The sequence below is a fragment of the Hemitrygon akajei genome, chromosome 4 (genome assembly GCF_048418815.1).
Source record: "Hemitrygon akajei chromosome 4, sHemAka1.3, whole genome shotgun sequence".
NCBI lineage: Eukaryota > Metazoa > Chordata > Chondrichthyes > Myliobatiformes > Dasyatidae > Hemitrygon > Hemitrygon akajei.
The window spans coordinates 53,872,404-53,895,720 of NC_133127.1; the positions used below are offsets into that span (position 1 = coordinate 53,872,404).

The window sequence follows — 23,317 nt, forward strand, 5'->3', positions numbered from 1 at the left end:
TCTTCTGAAAATCCAAGTACACCACATCTACTGCATCTCCTTTGCCTACCTGCCTTGTAATTTCCTCAAAAATTTGCAGTAGGTTTGTCAGGCAGGATTTTCCTTTCAGGAAACCACTGGAACTTGCAGCAATTCTGCAGCTTTCTTTTATACAGGGCACCCTGCATATGCAGAGCTACGTTCACCTCCACAGTTACTGTACTACTATTTTGCCTAACGCATTCTCCACAATTGCCCTGATCATGTTCTCCACCAGATTTACCACACCACATTTTACCACTACAAACATCTGCTACATGACCAAACTTATGGCATTGAAAATATCTCAGAGGGGGCAGCACCATGTACCTCATATTACCTGAATTAACTCTATCCGACAACTTTTTCCATTAAATTTAATCAACTATCTGTTTCATAAGCTATATATTCCAACTCCACCACAAAATCCATTTAAATGTTTAGCATCCAAAACCTTTCCCCTGATGAAATTGTTTTTAACTTGGTCCATGGATACACATCTAGAGACACTCCAGAGATTACTCCCCAAAGCCAATGTCATTCAATATAATTCCTTGTGTTACTTTCCTTCCTCCCACAGCTTTAACCCCCAAAGCTTTCTCACGCTGCTTACTATCTTTACAAAAATCTAGGAGTGTCTCCTCTCTTAAAGGTTTTGCACCCACAATTGCATTTTTCCAAATCAGTTAGTCTAATTGGATTGATAGCTGAAACAGGTCCACATTCAAAACTCAGCAAAATTTTAAACCCTTCCTTCCTTCCTTCTATTATTTAAATCCTGTCTACTGCTTTCATCACTAGAAGATAAGCCACTATATCCTTCAATCAGTCGCTTATTTTTCTGTTTCCAGAAACCTGCTATTCGTCTTCCTCCATATATTCCTGTCACCTAATACAGCTCGCGTTCACTACCACTGTTTTCTTCATTGCTTCCTGCCATTTCTAGCCCTCTTCCTTCCTGAGTGAAAACTCGCAACAGCAGCCTTAGCCCTGTGCTTCAACCTCAATCAACAGCTCAGATCCTCTCCCAACTCCATACTCTATCCCTTTCCCTAATATCAAAATCTGGGTTAATATCACTGGCATATGTTATCACATTTGTTGTTTTGTGGCAGCAGTATATTGTTATACATAAGAATAAAAACTATAAATTACTGTATGTGTGTGCACATTACATTAAATAAATAAATAAATAAATAAATAAATAGTGGGGGAAAAAGAGAGTGAAAAGTAATGTTCATGGATCATTGTCCTTGCAGAATTCCAATAGCAAAGATGAAGTTAGACTGTAAGACCATAAGACTTATGAGTAGAATTAGGCCATTTGGCCTGTCAAGTCTGCTCCTCCATTCAATCATGACTGATTTTTTTTCCCCCTCCTCACCCCCATTCCCTGGCCTTCTTCCTGCAACCTTTGATATTGTGTGTAATCAAGAACCTATCAAGCTCTGCCTTAAATAAACCCAAGAAACTGCCCTCCACAGCTGCCTGTGGTAATACATTCCACAAATTCACCACCCTCTGTCCAAAGAAATTTCACAGTATCTCTGTCTTAAATGATTGCCCCTCTATTTTGAGGCTGTGCCCTCTTGTCCTAGTCTCTCCCACCATGGGAAACATCTTTTCCACATCTACACTGTCTAGGCCTTTCAGTATTCGAAAGATTTCAATGATATCACTCCTTATCCTTCTAAGTTCCAGTGAGTACAGACCCAGAGTAATCAAATGTTCCTCATTATGATAACCCTTTCATTCTTGAAATCATCCTTGTGAACCTCCTCTGAACCCTCTCCAATGCCAGCATATCCTTTCATAGATGAGGAGCCCAAAACTTTTCACAATACTCAAGGTGAGGCCAGACCAGTTCCTTATAAAGTCTCAGCATCACGTGCCTGCTCTTGTATTCTGGACCTTTTGAAATGAATGCTAACATTGCATTTGCCTTCCTCACCACAAAGTTTTTCTTGAAATGTTGAGTGTGTGTCTTTGGGCTCCTGTACCTCCTCCTTGATGATAGCAATGAGAAGAGGACGTATCTGTTATCTGTGAATCATGAAGTGGGCAGAGCTAGTGAAATCTTTCTGATGTTTCTCTCACAGCTGAGGAGGGCGAGGGCTGTAAGAAACCTGGTACAGAAGGAGGCAGTGAATGCGTGTCTGAGAAATGTCACAGAGAGAGAAAGAAAAGACAGAGACTGCAGATACTAAAAATGAAGCAAGATGGTGAAGGGGTCTCCCCCTGAATGTTCGACTTTGCATCCACAGATGCCACTGGATCTGCTGAATTCCTCCAGCATGTTTGTTGGTCAGTGTCAGATACTCAGTAGATGGGAAAGCTGAGCTTAAATATGTACATATCAGAGATACACTGAAGAAAGGAGGGTGGATGGGCATTGTTGGACACATTGAATTAGGGATTAGGACTCAGTTGCACTCCAGAGGGTGGTACAGGAGGAAGCTGAGAGACGATGCTTAACTTCTGTAGATAAACATCAGTTTGCTAGACCATAATGGTACCATCTTTTGAGATGAGTATAGTGTCAATATAAGAACATGGAACAGAGAACGTTACAGTGCTGTACAGGTAATTCAATCCATGATGTTGTGCCATTCTTTTAACCAACTCTAAGATCAATCTAAACCTTTGCTCCAACATAGCTTTCTACTTCTCTGTCATCAATGTACTTATTTAAGAGGTTCTTAAATGCACCTGATGTAAGAATTGTTTCTAGTAAACAAAGTACTACAAGTTCAAAACTGAGTAGTTCAGAGCAAGTGAAAGAACTTAAAATATCAAGCCAGTCAACATTGCATCAGCAGTTATAAATGAATAGTTTTATAGATAATCAGAGGCCAGAGGGAAGGGTCCAGATGGGTTGGGGTTTCTGGAGAGGGGAGAAGGGGTCTGTAATCTGAACTGAAGACATCTGGAAGAAGAAATGGACACAGAATTAGAGGAAGAGTTCACAGGGACACAGGGGGAAAATGTGAAGCCATGTCTGAAGACTGATCTTTGGGAACAGAGGGGGAAGATAAACAAAACGTTAGTGAAGAAAATGCTGAGGGTTGGAATTTGGAAGAAATGGGATCAAAAGAAAAAGGGAAACAGATCCTGAGAGGAATTGAATTTCAATCAATGCAAAGAATTGGGTTTAATATACAGTCTTGGACTGGGAATTAATTTACCAGGTGGGAAGAAAGGAGTAGGATTAAATGTGAGTTCATTCACTTATGTGTATAGTACAGGAAAGTAGGATTTTTAAAAAAATGGTCATAGATTGGCAAATCTATGCATCAGAAACCTATGCATCCTTATATAAAAGTTAATGAAGAACATGGAGATATCATAAACAATTAAGATGGCAATTGGTACGTTGGCATTTTCATGAAGATTTGAATCTTAATGAATCTTAATTACATGGAGCCTTGGTGAGATTGTAGCTGGAGTATTACCTGCTTTTTTGGTCTCCGTACTGAAAAGAAAGATCTTCTTGCCACAGAGGGAGTGGAATGAAAGTCTGCCAGATTGGTTTCTGGGATAGAACAGTTGCTGTATGAGAAGGCAATGAACCTATAAGACTTGACTGGAAAAACAACACCAAGGTTGTTTACAACAAGGGGATGAGCAGACTCCATTTTCTAAGGAACCTGAGATCCTTCAATGTTGGATGTTGGATCATTCAAAAGGATGTTGGAGCTCTTTTACCAGTCTGTTGCAGTGAGTGCAGTCTTCTTTGCTGCTTTATGTTGGGGGAGCAGCATCGGTGCTGGTGATACAAAAAGACTAAATAAACTCATCAAAAAGGCTGGATCCATCCTTGGCTACAACCTGGACTCTTGAGTTAGTGGTGGAGAGGAGGTTACTAAACAAACTGTTAGCCATTATGGACCATATGGCACATTCTCTCCATGACCTACTGAATAAACTGTGGAGCACCCTTCTGAACAGACTCATTCAGCTCCGCTGTCATAAGGATCGTTACAGAAAAGCTTTCCTAACAATTGCAATAAGCAGATACAACATTTCATCTCTGTGCACAGGTGACACACATCATAGTATAATAATCTCTATTTTATTATTTTGTACATTATTATTGCATATTGATACATTATTATTGTGTATATTATTCTGTATTTATTATTAGTTAAGTACACTGCTAAGCATGTTTTTAAATATTGCTGCGGTAACGAGAGAATTTCCCACTCAGGATCAATAAAGTATTATTATTGTTATTATTATATTCCACGAGGTTTGTAAGAATATAATATATATCTCCTGATTGGGAAACCTAGAACTGGAAATCATAGTCTCATAATATAGGTCAGACCATTTAACTGTTAAGAGGAAGTTCTTCATTCAAATGGTGATGAATCTTCAGGTAGGGCTGGGTAGTGGGAATTCTCCCCTTATTCAAAGGGTTCTGCTTGTTAGGGTGTGCTGTCATTGTAAACATGTAATTCAGTACATTTACGTGACTATATTCCAAATGTTAAAATAAACAATTGATCGTTAATTGTTATCTTTGTGTTGAAGAAGTATAAAACTTTGTGTCAGGAGAGTGAGACTCTCTCAGATTCTACTTTTCCAGAGACGTTCGCTATGTAAATACTAATATATTTCCGAGTTACGGCTTTCATATGGCTCAGTATTAGTCAGTCATAACAACTTCATTTATTAATTGTTACGTCCTCTTAGCCTCGGCAAAGTTTTCCTTTAGTTTCTCTTCGAGAGCCACCACTACAGTACAAGGTGCCGATCGCCCCAGCCGCCGTCAGTGACATCACCGCCAATACAGCAGAAACGGCAGGCCCAGCCAATGAGAGCCGTGAACAGGGTCAGGTAGGCGCGGTTGGTGCTTGGACGCTGCTCGGCGCCATGGTGTTATCTTGCTCTGCTTACGGCTGCAAGAATCGGTATGATAAAGACCGTGGCGTTTCTTTCCACAGGTAGGCTCTGGGTGGCGGCTTCCGTCGGGGAGTGTATTGGTTGTGGCTCTATGTTGGCACATAGAGTGAGCTGAAATCTTGGTGCTGGCTGACTAGCCAGGCCACTCCTTGAATGGCGTCAGAAAGGAAGTTGAACAAGGCGGGATGTTGATGGTGAGGTAGGAAAGCTACTGACGTTGGGCAGGGTAAAGAAATTTGGCAGGAGGGTTGAAGCTGAAAGGGTCTCCAGGGTAGCAGGATGAGCAGGGCGAGTGACTCAAGGGGATGATCCGGAAGTGTGTATGTGAGGGCGGAGTTGGTAAATAACTCTAGGGTTAGTTGTGATGGAGTGAGGGGTTGATTTCACAGCGTGCCTTTGGATCAGAGATAGAGAATTGTGTTTTTAAAAAAAACTAAGTTAAGAAAATAATGATGGAAAGCTTGCTTGAAGTAGTGAGTTTCTAAAATCTTATTGTAGTTTTCTATTATCTGCAGCATTTTATTTTTATCCATAATTCTAATGTCTTAAAATACTGTTTTCCTTTTGGCTGTGGTAATGGACTTTCTTGCTATATTTTGCAGTGAGTCTTTGCAATTGTGATAGCTGTGATGGCACAGAGTGATAGGCCTGTGATAATCTAAGTTAATGGGCAAAGTGGTACTGTACTTGATCTAACCCCAGCTGGATAAACTTGATGTATTAAAGGTTCTATGAATTCCTAAAACCGGCTTTATTGGTGATGTGATGTGTGAGTAGGACTCAGAAAACGTACATAGTGAAATCAATGGTAGACTGGTCTAATAAAACTACAGATATGTGAAAGTCAAAAAATAAGCTGTGGATGATAGAAATCACATTATTTCTGATATTTTTAAACATCTGCAGGTCAGGCTGCATCTCTGAGAAACAGTTAATGTTTCAGGTCAAAGACCCTTTGTCAGAACTGATTTGACCTGAAATGTTAATGGATTTTCTTTCCACAAAATATGACAGTCTGGCATTTAAGTATATTTTTAAATAAAGCTAAAAGTGGAAATGTCTTTCTCTTCACTTTTGACCTTGTCCTTTTGCTGTTTTACCCATGAAGTAGTAGTGATGGCTATGGTAGCATTCTCATGTGATTAAGGTGACTATTCAATCAAATTCTAATCTAGGCTGATATCGTAGCACTGAGTATGAATTGTGCTATCAACATTTTAATTTTTTTGATGAGACATTATACTGACATTTGGAACTATAGGATTTTTCATTTGGATGTGAAAAAGGCTGTGGTGCTATCCAAAAAGGACCGGACCTTGGCTGATACTTCAACTAATACCAATAAAGATACAGATTGTGTATTACTGTCATGTGTGGAACTTGGATCTATGCAAATTGACTGTTGTATTTCTTAACATTATTATTACACTTTAAAATTATTTGATTGGGTGTAAAAAAAAAATTTAGTAATACTGAAAGGGGTTTAAAGCCATGATCTTATTGCTTTTTGCCTCTATTCCAATGTTGAGCCAAAGCCAATGGGACGTGAGGAGGAATAAATGAGTTGCATGGCCACAGAAGAGCAGTAAAATAACTGCAGCCTTGGCTAAAACACACGGCCAAATTAAATAGCTGTGAGGACCAGTTTGGACAATACAGGTAAATTTGGAGATTGAAACACTTATTTGTGTGTGACATCACTACAGTGGCCTGCAAATATCAATTATCCTGAATCATTAACTGAGTATGATATACTAAAGAATGGAATAGACATTATTTTGTATATACTTACATTGTTTGGTTTCTTTTGGCTGCAGTTTATAATCAGGAGACCAGTTGTGTCCTTGGGAGAATGGTGAAAATCCAATTGTAAATAACCAGTTTTATTGGTAGCTATCAATATATGGGTCTTCTCTCTAACAGTATTTTTAAAACCCAATTGAAGGTTTCCCCTGAAGCGGCCGGAGCTCTGCAAAAAGTGGCTGGAGGCAGTAAGAAGACGGAATTTTATACCCACTAAAAACAGCAATTTGTGTTCAGAACATTTCACATTGGACTGTTTCAGAAAGAACTGTAACAATAAAATACTGGAAGAAAATGCTGTGCCATCCATATTCTGTTTTACTCGATCAAATCAACAGTCTAAGGTAACTCTTAGGTTATTTATAATTTATAATGTTTATTAAACCATAAGACATAGGAACAGAGTAGAGCTACTTTGTCCTTTGAGTCTGGCCCACCATTTCATCATGAATGATTAACTATCCCTCTCAACCCCATTCTCCTTCCTTCTCCCTGTAACTTTTAATGCGCATTCTAATCAAGAACCTATCAATTTTCACTTTATATACATCCAATCACTTGGCCTCCACAGCCACCTGCTGTACTGAATTCCACAAATATACCATCCTCTGGCTAAAATTGTTCCTCATCTGTATTCTAAAGGGTTTTCCTTCTATTCCGAGGCTGTTCCCTCTGGTCCTAGACTTCCCCCACTATTGGAAACATCCTCTATATTCACTTTATATTTCTATACTTTTCAATGTTCCACATCTTTGAATATTCAGTAGTTTTCAATAAGATCTCCTGTCGTTCCTCTAAACTCCAGTGAGTACAGGCCCAAATCAATCAACTGTTCATCATACAGTCCTCTCCAGTGTCAGCATATCCTTTCTTAAAAAGGTAGACCAAAACTGCTCACAGTGTTCCAAGCTAGACCTCACTAGAGCCTTATAAAGTCTTTTCATAAATGGAAGACCTTCAAAAGTAAAATTTTAAGAGTACAAACCTTGTATGTTCTTGTCAGAATAAAAGGCAAGAATAACAGCTTTAGGTAACCTTGGTTTTTGAGAGATATTGAGGCTCTTGTGAAGAAAAGGGAGGTGCATGGAAGATATAAGGGGGGTGGGAACAAATAGACAATATGACAATAGACAGTAGGTGCAGGAGTAGGCTATTTGGCCCTTCAAGCCAGCACCGCCATTCACTGTGATCATGGCTGATCATACACAATCAGTACCCCATTCCTGCCCTCTCCCCATATCCCTTGACCCCGCTATCTATAAGAGCTCTATCTAACTCTCTCTTGACTGCATCCAGAGACTTGGCCTCCACTGCCTTCTGGGGCAGAGCATTCCACATATCCACCACTCTCTGGGTGAAAAAGTTTTTCCGCATCTCTGTTCTAAATGGCCTACCCCTTATTCTTAAACTGTGGCCTCTAGTTCTGGACTCACCCATCAGCGGGAACATGCTTCCTGCCGCCAGTGCGTCCAATCCTTTAATATTCTTATATGTTTCAATCAGATCCCCTCTCATCCTTCTAAATTCCAGTGTATGCAAGCCCAGTCGCTCCAATCTTTCAACATATGACAGTCCCGCCATTCCGGGAATTAACTTTGTGAACCTACGCTGCACTCCCTCAATAGCAAGAATGTCCTTCCTCAAATTTGGAGACCAAAACTGCACACAATACTCCAGGTGGGGTCTCACCAGGGCCTTGTACAGCTGCAGAAGGACCTCTTTATCCTATACTCAATTCCTCTTGTTATAAAAGCCAGCATTCTTCACTGCCAGCTGTACCTGCATGCTTGCTTTCATTGACTGATGTACAAGAACACCTAGATCTCGTTGTACTTCCCCTTTTTCTAACTTGACTCCATTTAGATAGTAATCTGCCTTCCTACATGAGGTAGTTGAGTTTAAGAAATGCAAAGAAAGAAATCAGGAGTGCTAAAAGAAGGTATGAGGTTGCTCTGACAGGCAAGGTGAAGGAGAATCCTAAAAGCTTATTCAGATATGTTAAGAGCAAAAGGATTTCGAGTAGAAAAAATGGTCCTCTGAAAGATCAGAATGGTAATCTATCTGTGGAGCCAAGAGAGATGGAGGAGATCTTAAATGTTTTTTTTTTGCATCTGTATTTACTCAGGAGACAGACACAGTCTATAGAAATGAACAAAGCAGCAGCGAGGTCTTGGACCCTGTACAGATTACAGGGGAGTAGGTGTTTGCTCTCTTGAGGTAAATTAGGTTGGACAAATCCCAGGGCCTGACAAAGTGTTCTCTTGGACTCTGTGGGAGGCAAGTGCAGAAATTGCAGGGGCCCTAGCAGAGATACTTAAATCATCCTTAGCGACAGGTGAGGTCTTGGAAGATAGAAGGATAGTTAATATTGCTCTGCTGCTTAAGAGAGGCTCTAAGAGTAAACCAGAAATTATAGGCTGGTGAACCTGACATTAGTAGTGGGAAAGTTATTGGAGGGTATTGTAAGGGACTGATTAGGGATAGTCAGCATGGCTTTGTACATGGTAGGTTGTGTCTAAACAATCTATAAAGATTTTTTTTAGGAAGTTACTAAGGACGTTGATAAAGGCAAAGCAGTGGATGTTTTCTACATGAACTTCATTTGATAAGGCCTTGCTTGGGAAATTGGTCAAGAATGTTCAGTCACTTGGTATTCAAGATGAGGTAGTAAATTGGATTAGACATGATCTTTGTGGGAGAAGCCAATGTGTCATAGTAGATGGTTGCTTCTCTGACTAGATGCCTGTGACTAGAGGAACGCCACAGGGATCAGTGCTGGGTCTGTTGTTGTTTGTCATCTGTGTCAATGACTTGGATAATAATGTGGTTAACTGGATCATCAAATTTTCAGATGACGCAAGATTGGGGGTGAGTGGACCGCAAGGAAGACTATCAGATCTTTTAATAGGATTTGGACCAGGTGGAAAAGTGAGCTGATAAATGGCAGATAGAATTTTATGCTGATGTGTGAGATGTTGCACTTTAGGAGGACCAGCCAGTGGGAAGGCACCGTGAAGTGCCATAGAACAATGGGATGTGGGAATACAGGTCCATAATTCATAGAAAGTAGTATCACAGGTGGATAGGGTTTTGGCACTTTGGCTTTTAATGATCAAAGTATTGAGTGCAGGCATTGGGTTGTTATGTTGTACATTATTGAGCCCTAATTTGGAGTATTGTATGAAATTACCTACCAACATGAAAGATCTAGATAAGATTGAAAGTACAGAGATAATTTACAAGGATGTTGCCAGGACTAGAGAACCTGAGTTATAGGAAAGATTAAATAGGTTAGAACTTTATTCCTTAGAAAGTAGAAGATTGAGAGGAGATTTGATAGTGGTATACAAAATTGAAGGGTATAGGTAGGGTAAATGCAAGCAGGCTTTTTCCATTGAGGCTGGGTGAGACTACAATTAGAGGTCATGGGTTAAGGGTGAAAGATGAAATGTTTAAGGAGAACATGAAGGGAAACATCTTTAGAGGGTGGTGAGAGTGTGGAATGAGCTACCAGTGCAAATAATGGATGCAATTTTGATTTCAACGTTTAAGAGTAGTTTGGAAGGTACATGGATGGGACGGGTATGGAGGGCTATGGTCTGGCTGCAGGTTGATGGGTCTAGGCAGTTTAAATGGTTCCCCATGAGCTAGATGGGCCGAAGGGCCTGTTTCTATGCTGTAGTTTTCTATGACTCCAAATGAATGCTAATATTGCAAACCTGGCTACAAAACCATCTATTCCATCATCCAAATCATTGACATGTGAAAAGAAGTGGTCCCAACACCAACTTCTGCATAACACCACTAGTCACTGGCAGCCAGCCAGAAAAAGCCCTTTTTATTTCCACTCTTTGTCTCCTGCCAATTAGCCAATCTCCTATCTATGTTCATATCTTTTCATGGACTCTTGTTAAGCAATGTCATGTGCGACACCTTGTCAAAAGCCTTCTGAAAATCCAAGTAAACAACATACACTGATTCTCCTTTGTCTACCCTGCTTATTATTTCCTCAAAAAATTCCAACAGGTTTGTCAAGCAATATTTTCCCTTCAGGAAACCTTGCTGACTTTGGCCTATTTTATCATGTGCCTTGAAGTACCCCAAAACCTTACCCTTAATAATGGACTCCAACATCTTCCCAACCACTAAAGTCGGCTAATTGGTATATATTTTCCTTTCTTTTGCCTCTCTCCTTTAATTGAAAAGTGGAATGACATTTATATTTTTCGAGTCCTGAGCCATTCCAGAATCTAGTGATTTTTGAAAGATCATTACGAATGCCCCCACAATCTCTTCAACTACCCTTTTCAGATCCTTGGGATGTAGTCCATCTGGCCCAGTTGACTTATCTACCTTCAGAACATTCAGCTCCCAAGTGTCTTCTCCTTAGTAATAGCAAGTGCACTCACTTCTGCCCCCTGACACCCTTGAATTTCTAGCATATTGCTAGTGTCTTCCACAGTGAAGACTGGCATGAAATAACTATTAAGTTTGTCTGCCATTTCTTTGTCCCCTGTTACTACTTCTGTGTCCTTTTCCAGTGGTCTAATATCCAGTGTCGCATTTCTTTTGTGTTATTAGCTAGATTACTTTCATTTTTCATCTTTTCTTCTCTCGTTTTATTTGCATTTTGTTAGCTTTGAAATCTTCTCAATCCTCAAACTTCTCACTATTTTTTGCTGTGTTATTCACCTTCCTTTTTACTTTTATGGTCTTTGACTTCCCTTGTCAGCCACAGTTGCATCTTCCTTCCTTTAGAATGCAGCTTCATCAATGGGATGTATCTCAAGTTAAGTCACTTTTTATTGTCATTTCGACCATAACTGCTGGTACAGTACACAGTAAAAACGAGACAATGTTTTTCAGGACCATGGTGCTACATGAAACAGTACAAAAACTACACTAGACTACAGACCTACCGAGGACTGCATAAAGTGCATGAAACAGTGCAGGCATTACAATAAATAATAAACAATAGGCACAGTAGAGGCAGTAAGTTGGTGTCAGTCCAGGCTCTGGGTATTGAGGAGTCTGATGGCTTGGGGGCCTGTGCCTTCTGAACTGCTCCCAGATACTAGCCGTTGCTGTTCTGAAGTCATCCCTGCTAGTGTCCTTTTTTCAATCATCTTTGGCCAACACCTCTCTCATGCCTCTGTGACTTCATTTATTCCACTAAGATACTGATATATCTGACTTTATTTTCTCTGTCTCAATCTGCTGGGTGAACTCTATCATTTTAAGATGACTGTCTCTATAGGATCCTTTACCTTAAGCTCTCTGATCAAATCTGATTCATTACCAGTTGCCTTTCCCTGGTTGGTTCAATCACAAGCTGCTTGAAAATGGCATCATATTGGTATTCTACAAATTCCGTCTCTTGGAATCCAGCACCAACCTGATTTTCCCAATCTACCTGCATTATTGAAATCCCTCATGACTATAATAACATTGCCATTTTTACATGCCTTTTCTATCTCCCATTTTTTAATCCCACATCCTGGGCTACTGTTCATGAGGTAGAAAAGGCCTGTGTATGGTATGGATGTGGAGAGGATGTTTCCTATAGTGTGGAAGGTTAGGACCAGAGGGCACCACCTCAGAATAGAGGGATGTCCATTTTAGAACAGATGGGGAGCAATTTCTTTAGCCAGGTAGTAGTACATCTGTGGAATTCATTGCTACAGATGGCTGTGGAGGCCAAGTCATTGGGGATGTTTAAAGCGAAGTTTGATAGGTTCTTGTTTTGTCGTTCCGTCAAAAGTTACAGGGGGAAGGTAGAAGAAGGGGGTTGAGGAGGATAATAAATCAGCCATGATGGAATGATGAAGCAGATTCGATGGGCTGAATGTCCTAATTCTGCTCCTGTCTCATGGCTCCTGTTCTAATTTCTATTCCACATCCTGGCTATGTTTGGAAGCCTCTATAAAACTCCTATCAGGGTCTATTTTTTATCCTTGCAGTTTCTTATCTCTACCTACAAGGATTCTATATCTTCTGATCCTATGTCACTTCTTTCTAAGGACTTGATTTCATTTTTTCCCAACAGAGCCACCCCACCCCCTTTGCCTCAGTCCTTTCGATACGTACATCCCAACTGTGATAATTTTTCAGCCACGAGTCAGTGATGCCCACAACTTAATACCTGCCAATCTCAACAGTGCTACAGGTTAATCTACTTCATTCATATAGTGTATATATTCAAATATGCCTTCAGTCTTGTATTCGTCAACCTTTTCAATTTTGCCCCCATGTTACACTTAAAATCATCCCACTCACTGCTATTTTGCCCTATCATCTGCCTGTTTTCCCTCAGTTTCATTGCAGACTTCATCTACATGTCTACAACTGCACCATCCTCAGCCCCATCACTCAGGTTCCCATCCCCTGCCAAATTAGGTTTAAACCCTACCCATCAGCTCTAGCAAACCTGCCTGCAAGGATATTGGTCTCCCTCAAGTTCAGGTGTAACCTGTCCTTTTTCTACAAGTCATACCTTCCCCAGAGCAGATATCAATGATCCAGAAATCTGAAATCCTGTCCCCTGCATCAATTCGTCAGTCATGCATTCATTTGTCAAATCATCTTATTCTTACCCTCACTAGCACGTGGCATAAGCAGCAATCCAGAGATTGCTACCTTTCAAGTCCTGCTTTTCAGTTTTCTACATAACTCACTATATTTTTCTCTTCAGAACCTCATTCTATGTATGCCATTGGTACCAATATGTACCACAAATTCTGGCTGTTCACCTTCCCCCTTTAGAATGTTGTGGATATGATCCAAGACATCCCTGACCCTGGCACCTGGGGGGGGTAACATACCATCCTGTTTCACGTCCACAAAATCTACTATCTGCTCCTCTAACTGTGGAATCCCCTATCATTCCTCCCCCTTCCCTTCAGAGCCACAGAGCCAACTTTGCCAAAGACCTGGTGGCTGCGTCTTCCCCTTGGTAGATCAGCCCCTCAACAGTAACCAAACTGGCATACTTATTGAGGGGAATGGCCACAGGGGTACGCTACACTGATTGCCAGTTCCCTTCCCTTCTCCTGACAGTTTCACAGCTACCTACCTCCTGCAACTTGGAGGTGACTGCTTCCCTGTAGCTCCTTATCTATCACTCTTCATTCTCCCATATGAGCTGAAAGTCATCCAGGTGGAGGTGCAGTGCCAGTTCATTAACACCGTCTCTCAGGAGCTGCAGCTGTATGCACTTACAGCAGGTGGTGTTATCAGGGAGACTGGAGGTCTCCCACATCTCACACTAACAACATACTACTACCTCTAGACCCATTCTCCCTGCACTAGTTGCATATTAACAAAGAAAGAAAAAGCAACAGTATTAGTCTCTTCTTGCCAAAGCCTGACCATTCTCAAAACTTGCCCTCTCACATATTGGCCATTCCGCTTACACTTCTTGTCTTTTCGTTAGGCTTTGCCAAGTGCCTAATAGACCGTTATGATTAAGGCCTCGGAAAAGTCCCGAAAGGGCCCAAGGTTCTTTTAAAATCTTGCGCTGCTTCCCTCACAAGCAAGTGCTCATGATGATTGAAGGCCACCAAAAAGTCCCGAAAGGTCCTGTGCTCTTTTAAAATCTTCTTAAAGAGTGCCTTTAAAAAATGGGTATGTGATTAGTTTTTTCCCCATGTCACTATTAGGACAGCAGTAATGACATGATTATGGTACTTACAGCATCTGTCAGTTTTGCTTTTAATTTGGATCAAGGAGATGAATTGAGCTATGATCTGTATCTCGTGTTCATCTTTAAGCTAATTGTACTATCATTTAAGTAACCATCCATTTCTATATATTTAGGAAGATCTGCAAATGAAGCAGCTCGGGTTATATACTTTTTCCTCTAATGTTGATGACCAGATAAGATTTTGCTGATGTTTGTTTCGTTATTACTTACTTGGGTATTGTAAGTCTAACAATAATGAATCAATGTTGAGGTATTTTGTATCAAGAGAAATGTACTGTAATGCAAGACTGGTGTTCACAGACTAAAGCTGATGTAATTATAGCTAATGAAATGCTTAGATGCTAACAATTTCAACCTTAACAATTAAATGTATTAGCTGATAAAATTGCTAGAGTACATAAATATAGTAGTTAAGTTGGTGGTTTAACAGACGTGGGGAAATAGTGTTGGGTAGGTGACCTTTTTACCAAACACCCATGCTCTTTCTACTATGACCCATCTAGAGTTGGTTGCAAGCCACTTTAGTTCTCCACTCTGTTGCTATATCATTCTTCTTCCTCTTCTACAAAGATGCTGCCTGACCCACTGATTTCCTCCAGAAGTTTGTTTTCTTTCCCTCTAGATTCCAGCATCTGCTGTCTTCAAAATAATCATTTTTGTAGCATCTTATTGCTATTACCATCCTGGTGCAGAATACAACCAGCTGAATCTGATACAAGAGTACACATTTTTTTTTGGAATTCAAATCTATAAATATTTTAAATGTGGTATTTCACCATCAGGGAAATTCCCTTATCACCTGCTTGGTTTCTGTAATTGTCATGCAAGTAATCAGAAGCTTATCAGAGAAATAAGAATATTTTGTGCCCAAATTACTATAAAGAGTTGTGGGAGGACTTCCGGCAAGATGGCGACTGTTTAGCTGTTCCGAACTTTTGCTCCGTCATTTTCCCTACCTTTGCACTATATGTCTCCATTCTTAAACCTTAGTTAGGTATTTTATTAGGTTTCTCTTACTTGCCTGCGAACACATCTATCTTATAATGTCTAACAAAAGTACTAAAACCGGGAAAAAAGAAATTTCTACGGCTTTGCCAGTTGACATTCTCGCTGCTTTGGAACAGCATCGACAAGATATTTTAAAGGAATTTAGAACTTCTTTCAACCAGCTGGATGTCAAATTGGATCGGATCAACGCTAGAGTGGACGAACATGCCGAACATTTATCTTGCATCGACTCAACTTCTGAAGATCTAAAACACCGTGTCCAATATCTGGAAACCCTCTGCTGCAGCCTAGAGCAGCAGATTTGTAAGCTTTTTTCCAAAATGGTGGATCTTGAAAACCGTAGCAGACGTTGCAATCTATGAATTCTTGGTTTGCCAGAGGCCACCGAACAGGGCTCTCCCGTGAAATTTTTTTCCGATTTTCTTTGTGAGATTTTTGGGAAAGAATTTCTTCCGACTCCACCTGAGCTTGAAAGAGCACACAGGATCTACGTTCCCCGTGCAACTCTGGGTTCCCGCCCACGGCCGGTAATTTTGTGCTTTCATCAATACCAGGTGAAAAACCGTTTGATTATGGAGGCACGCCGCAGAGGTAATTTTGCTTTTCAAAATACAGTCATTCGTTTTGTGGAGGATTTTGCCCCCCAGGTTCTGAAGATGCGCGCTGAGTTTAAAGGTGTAATGAAAGTGCTTTTTGATCATGGTTTTAGACCCTCTTTTCGCAATCCAGCCGACCAGCGAATTACGCTTACTACTGGAGAATATAAGTGGTTTAAATCAGTGAAGGATGCTGAGGCATTTGTTGGAAGTCTTCCGGCTATCCCGTCTCCTCAGGAACCCGGTCTGACCTTCTAAAATGGTGGATAGGTACCTCTCGTAGTAAAGCTATTTTTTTTTTCCTGACTCAGACTGTACTTGAATAATTCAGACATTATCTATTGAGACTCTAAGGGCTGTAGACAATCTCTCCCTGGACTTGGTGCGTTTTTTCTAAATAGATAATCCGAGTTTAATGTTTCCCTGCGGACGTTTAGTTTGTACTTGTGCAATCCATTGTATTCCTGTATAACTTTATCTATAGAGATCTACAATTGACTTTAACTTGTTTTGGAGGTTGGGAGTTTTTATTGAAGGCCTCCCTGTTGGTTGATTCATAGTTTTAAGTTTTGCTTTTTTTTTCTGTAAATGGTTGATAAGTACTCTTTTCGAATCTATAATTTCCCTCTTTTCTCCCTCCCTTTTTTTCCTTTTAATCTTCTATAATTTTTCACGGGTAAGTTAGTTTTGGTTTTCTTTTGATTTTCTTTGTATTAAGTCTCATACTTCTGCTGAAGCTGTTCCTATTTGTTATGTTTTCTAGTGCATAAACTAGTTACCATTTGCTATAGTATTTATACGGAACTGTTGTTAACGACACAGAACTGGAAGTCATACTTGGGTTAATTTTTTTGGTAGAGCTAGCTGCTTTTTTTGGTAGCCATCTAGTTTTGGGTTGGGAGGGTGGGGTGGGTTTTGCAGTTCCAACACCACTCACTGTTTCCTTTGCTTTCCTCTTACTCAGGACATGTTTCTGTTTTGATTCTACGAATCTATGTTTACATTTTTGCTCCCAGACTGTTATTGTACTGCTTGACTTTTTATCTGCCTGCTGCCTTCTACGCACTAACAATTGATAATGGTTAATACACTTAAATTTGTGAGCTGGAATGTAAAGGGATTGAATCACCCTGTTAAAAGAAGGAAGGTCTTCTCACATATTAAACAACTCAAAGCGGACATTGCTTTCCTTCAAGAAACTCATATTCGTTGTTCTGATAACTCCCGGCTTTTGTCAAAGTGGGCGGGTCAGCATTTTCATTCATCCTTTGCTGCCAAAGCTAGGGGGGGTCTCCATCCTTATTAACTCAAATATTCCTTTTGAACTCCATAATAAGATATCTGATACAAATGGCCATTTTGTTATTGTTTCTGGTAAACTATATAATACTAAAGTTGTACTAGCAAACCTGTATGCCCCCAATTTTGATGATGTTAATTTTTTTGAACGTTTTTTCTCCTCACTACCAGACTTAAACTCATACTCTCTTATACTGGGTGGTGATTTCAGTTGTTGGTTAGATCCTAGTTTGGATCGATCGTCCTCTGTTACTAGACCACCTACTAAATCTGCCTCAGCTATACAATCGTTTCTCTCTAATTATGGTATCTCTGATATATGGCGTTTCCTTCATCCTACTGAGAGAGATTATTCTTTTTTTTCACATGTTCACCATACCTTTACTAGAATTGACTACTTCTTACTCGACAATCAACTCATTCCATTTGTCTATTCTTGTGATTATCAGAGTATACTGATTTCTGACCATGCCCCAATTACTCTGTCTTTAAATTTTCCTGGCCTTCCTCAGAGGAATAAACACTGGCGGTTTGACTCGACTTTACTATCGGATGATGATTTTCTAAAATTTATCAAGGATCAGATAACCTTTTATTTTAACACCAATACATCACCTGAAGTGTCATCCCAGATTGTCTGGGATGCCATGAAAGCATATCTGAGGGGTCAAATAATCTCCTATACAGCAAATCTTAATAGAAAGTCCTGAGCAGATCGATTAGACCTCATTAATCAGATTGAAGAATTGGATCAACTGTATGCTCAAACTAAGAATCCTGAACTATACAAGAAACGTGTAGAACTTCAAACTAATTTTAATCTTCTGTCCACTCAACCTGTCGAACGCCAACTTCTTGAAAGTAAGAGTCGTTTTTATATTCATGGTGACAAATCTGGTAAATTTCTAGCCAATCAGCTGAGGTGTTCCAAAGCCAAACAACATATTACAAAGATCCGGAAGGAGAATGGAGACCTTACATCGGATCACTTAGAAATCAATGACGCATTTAAAAATTTCTATTCTCGACTTTATTCCTCTGAATCTTTGAATGACAATATCTCTATCAATCATTTTTAAAATAATCTGAATATTCCTTCGCTTTCATCTGATTTTAAAGCCAAACTTAATGCGCCTATATCATCAGAAGAAATATCTTCTGCAATTTCTGCATTGTCCTCAGGGAAGTCTCCTGGACCTGATGGGTTCCCCGTAGAATTTTATAAATCATTCTCTTCACTTCTCTCCCCTCAGTTACTTTCAGTATTATCTGACTCGTTTAACTACGGCAAATTGCTACCCTCTTTTAATAAGGCTTCTATTATTCTTTTATTAAAAAAGGGTAAAGACCCAACAGAGTGTTCCTCGTATAGACCGATTTCTTTGCTTAATGTTGATGTTAAAATCTTGGCCAAAGTTTTGGCTTATAGATTAGAAACTGTTATTCCCTCTATTATTTCTGATGATCAAACTGGTTTTATTAAAAACCGTCTTCCTTTTTTTAACATTCGGCATTTATTTAACATTTTATATTCACCTCCAGCTGGGATTCCTGAATGTGTTATTTCCCTTGATGCGGAGAAAGCATTTGATCGTATAGAGTGGAACTACCTTTTTGCAGTTTTAGAAAAATTTGACTTCGGTCAAAGTTTTATCTCTTGGATCAAATTGCTGTATTTGTGTCCTACTGCCTCTGTTTTAACTAATTCTCAGAAATCCCAGTTATTTAACCTTAAACGTGGCACCCGTCAGGGATGCCCTTTAAGTCCCTTTCTCTTTGATTTGGCTATAGAACCTTTGGCGATAGCTTTTCGAAATTGTCCTGAACTGACCGGGATTTGGAGAGGGGGTGTTGAGCATAAAGTTTCTCTTTATGCCGATGACTTATTACTTTTTCTTTCAAATCCGTCTACACCCTTACCTCCAATGTTTTCACTTCTTGACCAGTTTAGCCAGTTCTCTGGATATAAACTTAATTTACATAAGAGCGAACTTTTCCCAATTAATAAAGAAGCACAAGAATTAACATTTCGTGATCTCCCTTTTAAAGTAGTCCACAATCAATTTACTTATCTTGGGATTACAGTCACAAGGAAGTTTAAAGATCTCTTTCGTGAAAATTTTGCCAATCTTTCATATACTATTAAACAGAGTCTGTTACAATGGTCACCTCTATCCATGTCTTTGGTAGGTCGTATTAATGTTGTTAAAATGTATGTTCTCCCTAAACTTTTATATTTATTTCAATCAATCCCAATTTTTATTCCTAAATCTTTTTTTGATTCCTTAGACTCTGTTATTTTGTTATATCTGTGGAAGAATAAGCGCTCTAGAATTAACAAAGTTTATCTCCAAAAATCTAAAAAAGAGGGTGGCATGGCTTTACCTAACTTTCGTTTATATTATTGGGCAGCCAATATACGTTGTGCTACCCCTTGGTCTTTTTTCCATGGCCAACTTGAGTGCCCTAATTGGGTGGCAATGGAGTTGAGCTCCACTAAAGAATTATCTATCTCTGCACTTCACGGCTCTGTACTCCCTCGTAGTTTGTCCAGATTAATAGTTAATCCTCTTGTCAGACACACTTTGCGTATATGGGCTCAGTTTAGGAAATTTTATGGTTTCCATGGTTTTTCCTTTTCTAGCCCTATCTTACATAATCACCTTTTTTTACCTACTACATATGACTCAGCCTTCCATGATTGGTATAGGAAGGGCATTAGACATTTTGAAGATCTTTTTATTGATAATCGCTTCGCCTCTTTTCAACAGCTCTCTGCTAAGTTCAATCTGCCTAATGCTCATTTTTTTTAGATATCTCCAAATTAGACACTTTATTACTCCTTTAATCCCTAACTTCCCTGAAATGCCTGAGAAAAATATTATGGACTTATTTCTTTCTATTAATCCACTAGGTAAAGGTTTAATATCATTTATTCGTGATAAATTAGCAGCCCTACGACGTGCCCCTATGGATAAAATCAAAATGGCATGGGAGCATGATTTAACTACCTCTTTATCCGATGAGACTTGGGACTCGATTCTTAAATCGGTTAATTCAACCTCTCTTTGTGCTCGCCATTGCCTTTTACAGTTTAAGATTGTTCATAGAGCCCATATGTCTAAATCTAAACTATCTCGATTTTACCCTAACGTCAGTCCGCTTTGTGATAAATGCAAAAGGGACGAGGCCTCTCTCATTCATATGTACTGGTTTTGTCCTAGCTTGGAGAAATTTTGGAAAGATGTCTTCATAACGTTATCGTATATTCTGAATCACCACCTAGAACCTAACCCTTTAATTGCTTTGTTCGGTTTCTGGGGTGAGACAGATTTACGTCTGAGTTCGACTAAGTGTCGAATATTATCTTTTCCCTCTCTCCTGGCTAGACATTTAATCCTCCATAGATGGAGAGATGTTGCCCCGCCCACACATGCTCAATGGCTTAACGATATTATGGCCTGCTTAGACCTTGAAAAAATTCATTATTCAGTCCTTAATTTGGATCTAAAGTTCTATAAGGTCTGGGGACCTTTTATTGAGTACTTTCATAACCTTCCTCTTAACGAAGGTTTTTTCTCGGTCCCTTGCTTTCAGCTCTTTTTTTTGTAGTAGGCATTAATATCTTCTGTTGCTAAGTGTATTTACAGTTTTGGGGGTTTGATTGTCCTGATTTATATTCTCTATAGTGTGTTGTTGGTCTGGAGTCTTTTTTTGTTGCGGGGCTTGGGGAGGATACTAATTTTACATGTCTTCAATTTGGGTGCTTTCTCAATTATCTTTCTTTGTATCATATTATTATTGTATGTTTATTTTTGCACTGTATCAACGTTCTTCATTTTGATCCAGGGGTTTTTTTAATCTGTAGCTATGTAGAAAATGTATTAAAAAAAAATAGAGTTGTGAATGCTGGGAGCTGAAGCTTTTATTAAGAAAACAAAAGTTTGAAACTCTTTGATCCTAAGGTTTGTCATTACATCTGTTCTTGGTCATTTTATTGAATAAAGGCCTTACATTGATCTGGTATTCAATGACTTCACTGGTGTATTGTTAAAAGTAAAATGTTGTTTAATTTTATTTAACTCATTGCATTTAATGTAGCTAAAAGCAGAAATTTGTTTTTCAATTGAAATTGTCACAAAAACTCAGCAATTCAGGCAGCATCTGTGGAAAGAAATAATATTTCAAGTCAGGAATTTTTCAGGTTTGAATAGATCCAAAATCTCTGGTTTTCTATCAAATAAATTGTCTTATTAAATTTATTGTTAAAAGAAATTTAACAAGTTCCATTCTTTTGTCAAAGTACTTGCTGTATTATCTACAATATTTTCTTTTGTAAATCTTAATAAAATCATTTTTACTTTACAAATGTTGGATTTGATAAATTATTTGTAGCTTTTATGGTTGACCTTTGTTTACAGCTTTAATTTACTGAATGTCAAAGTTATATATCTTGAACTATTAATCTGTTGATCTTTATTGATAGAAGTTAGAAATGGCATTACCAAGTGACCAACATCATGCAACAGAGGAAATTATAGAGGAGTCGGAACTGAATCAAGCGCATGGACTCTTAACTGTTTATGATCATAGCTACAGTGTTGGAGATGCATGCTTACAAAAAAAGAAGATTCAGCAGTTGGAGGAACAAAATGAGAAATTGAAGAAGAAACTGAAATTCTTACAGCAGAAGTCTCGCCGCCAAGAGCAACGATTACAGAGAATGAAAAAGCTATTACAAGAACTTAATACACGAGATATATTGTCAAATCAAAATTGTGTGCTGTTAAATGATACTTTGTATGAAGTAATTAAAGTTTAGATGTAATTTGTTTATCAGCATCACATTTGTTGCATAGTGTAGAATCATAACTTTTACTACCCAAGGTTGAGGTAGGGGTTTAAGTAAAAATTTCTCATGGTTGGTTCTGGGGAAATTGTTTAAAATGTACAAATAAGAACAAACTTAATAAGTTGAATGCATTATGGAGCTGGTGAATTACAGGTAAAAGAACAAGTAGACTAGCAACAGAAGAATATACAAAAATTCTGGTATATCCAAAAAGCAACCTGATGAGATTGACAGAACTTGTAAGGTTTCCCAAACCACTAATTCATTTACATGGGTGGTGGGTTACTGTGTACAGTTCTCATAATACTGGAGTGGAGCACAATTTATATTGTGAAGAACTGTCACTGAGAGAAACTAGTGAAAAAGTGGAAATTTATATGTTGCAAAATTTGTTGGTTATTGAATCATACTAAAGTTTCTGAACTGAACTCAAAAATACTCAAAGCCCACAGTGCAGCTAGTTGTTCTGTTAGAAAAAGAAAATTGATCACAAATTAGATCTAACTACATTGACAGGGAATAAAAAGAGCACAGCTACAGAAAGTGACATCAGAATAGTGCCAATGATCACATCTTTCTTGCTATGCTATTTTGAGAACTGATCCAATTGATTTGTGGCAGGGAATGTCACATTTTAACTACACTGTAGCTAGTTTTTTTAAAAAAAACCTTCAGCTGAAATTATAAAATTCTAGTCTTTAGCATATCTGAGCTATGGAAGTGGTCTGTATACCCTCGTAATTATTTAACACCTGCATCAGTTTACCATATAATCTCTTAAAGGGGTAAAAAGTATTTCTTGGGGAAAATAGTCATACTTTAAATTTTCTTCTAACTGCAAATCTTCTCCTTTTGTGTTACACATATGTTAAAAATGTCTAATTCTTGTGTCTTTTCAGTATAATGGTCTGTACAAAATTATAAATACTATTTGATTAGTAGCCTAACTTGCTATTACATCTGTACTTTATTTCAGCATACAGAACCAGGAACTGCCTCTGCATGCCTTAATTATTTGCACCCAATTTTTAACAGCTGAACTTAAGTGAACTTCATTTGAGTTTTACCCTTCACATTAGGTTTCCACTGTTTTAAGGAAGCAAAAGAGTAGAGTTTGTATCTTAAATTTGGAAT

The 23,317-nt window shown here is 38.8% G+C and overlaps 1 protein-coding gene across 2 annotated transcripts; it reads left to right on the forward strand.

Annotated features, from left to right (window-relative positions):
- The first annotated feature begins 4,856 nt into the window (after window positions 1-4,856).
- LOC140726351 (THAP domain-containing protein 1-like) lies at window positions 4,857-22,889 on the forward strand. Of its 2 annotated transcripts, none has more exons than XM_073042613.1 (3): window positions 4,857-4,964; window positions 6,869-7,070; window positions 21,818-22,889. In XM_073042613.1, exons 1-3 carry the CDS (start codon window positions 4,894-4,896, stop codon window positions 22,151-22,153), a joined length of 609 nt encoding a protein of 202 aa, XP_072898714.1. In that variant the 5' UTR covers window positions 4,857-4,893; the 3' UTR covers window positions 22,154-22,889. The 2 variants fall into 2 exon arrangements, with proteins under 2 accessions (XP_072898714.1, XP_072898715.1); XM_073042614.1 differs by having other exon boundaries at window positions 4,864-4,931.
- Window positions 22,890-23,317: the final 428 nt, after the last annotated feature.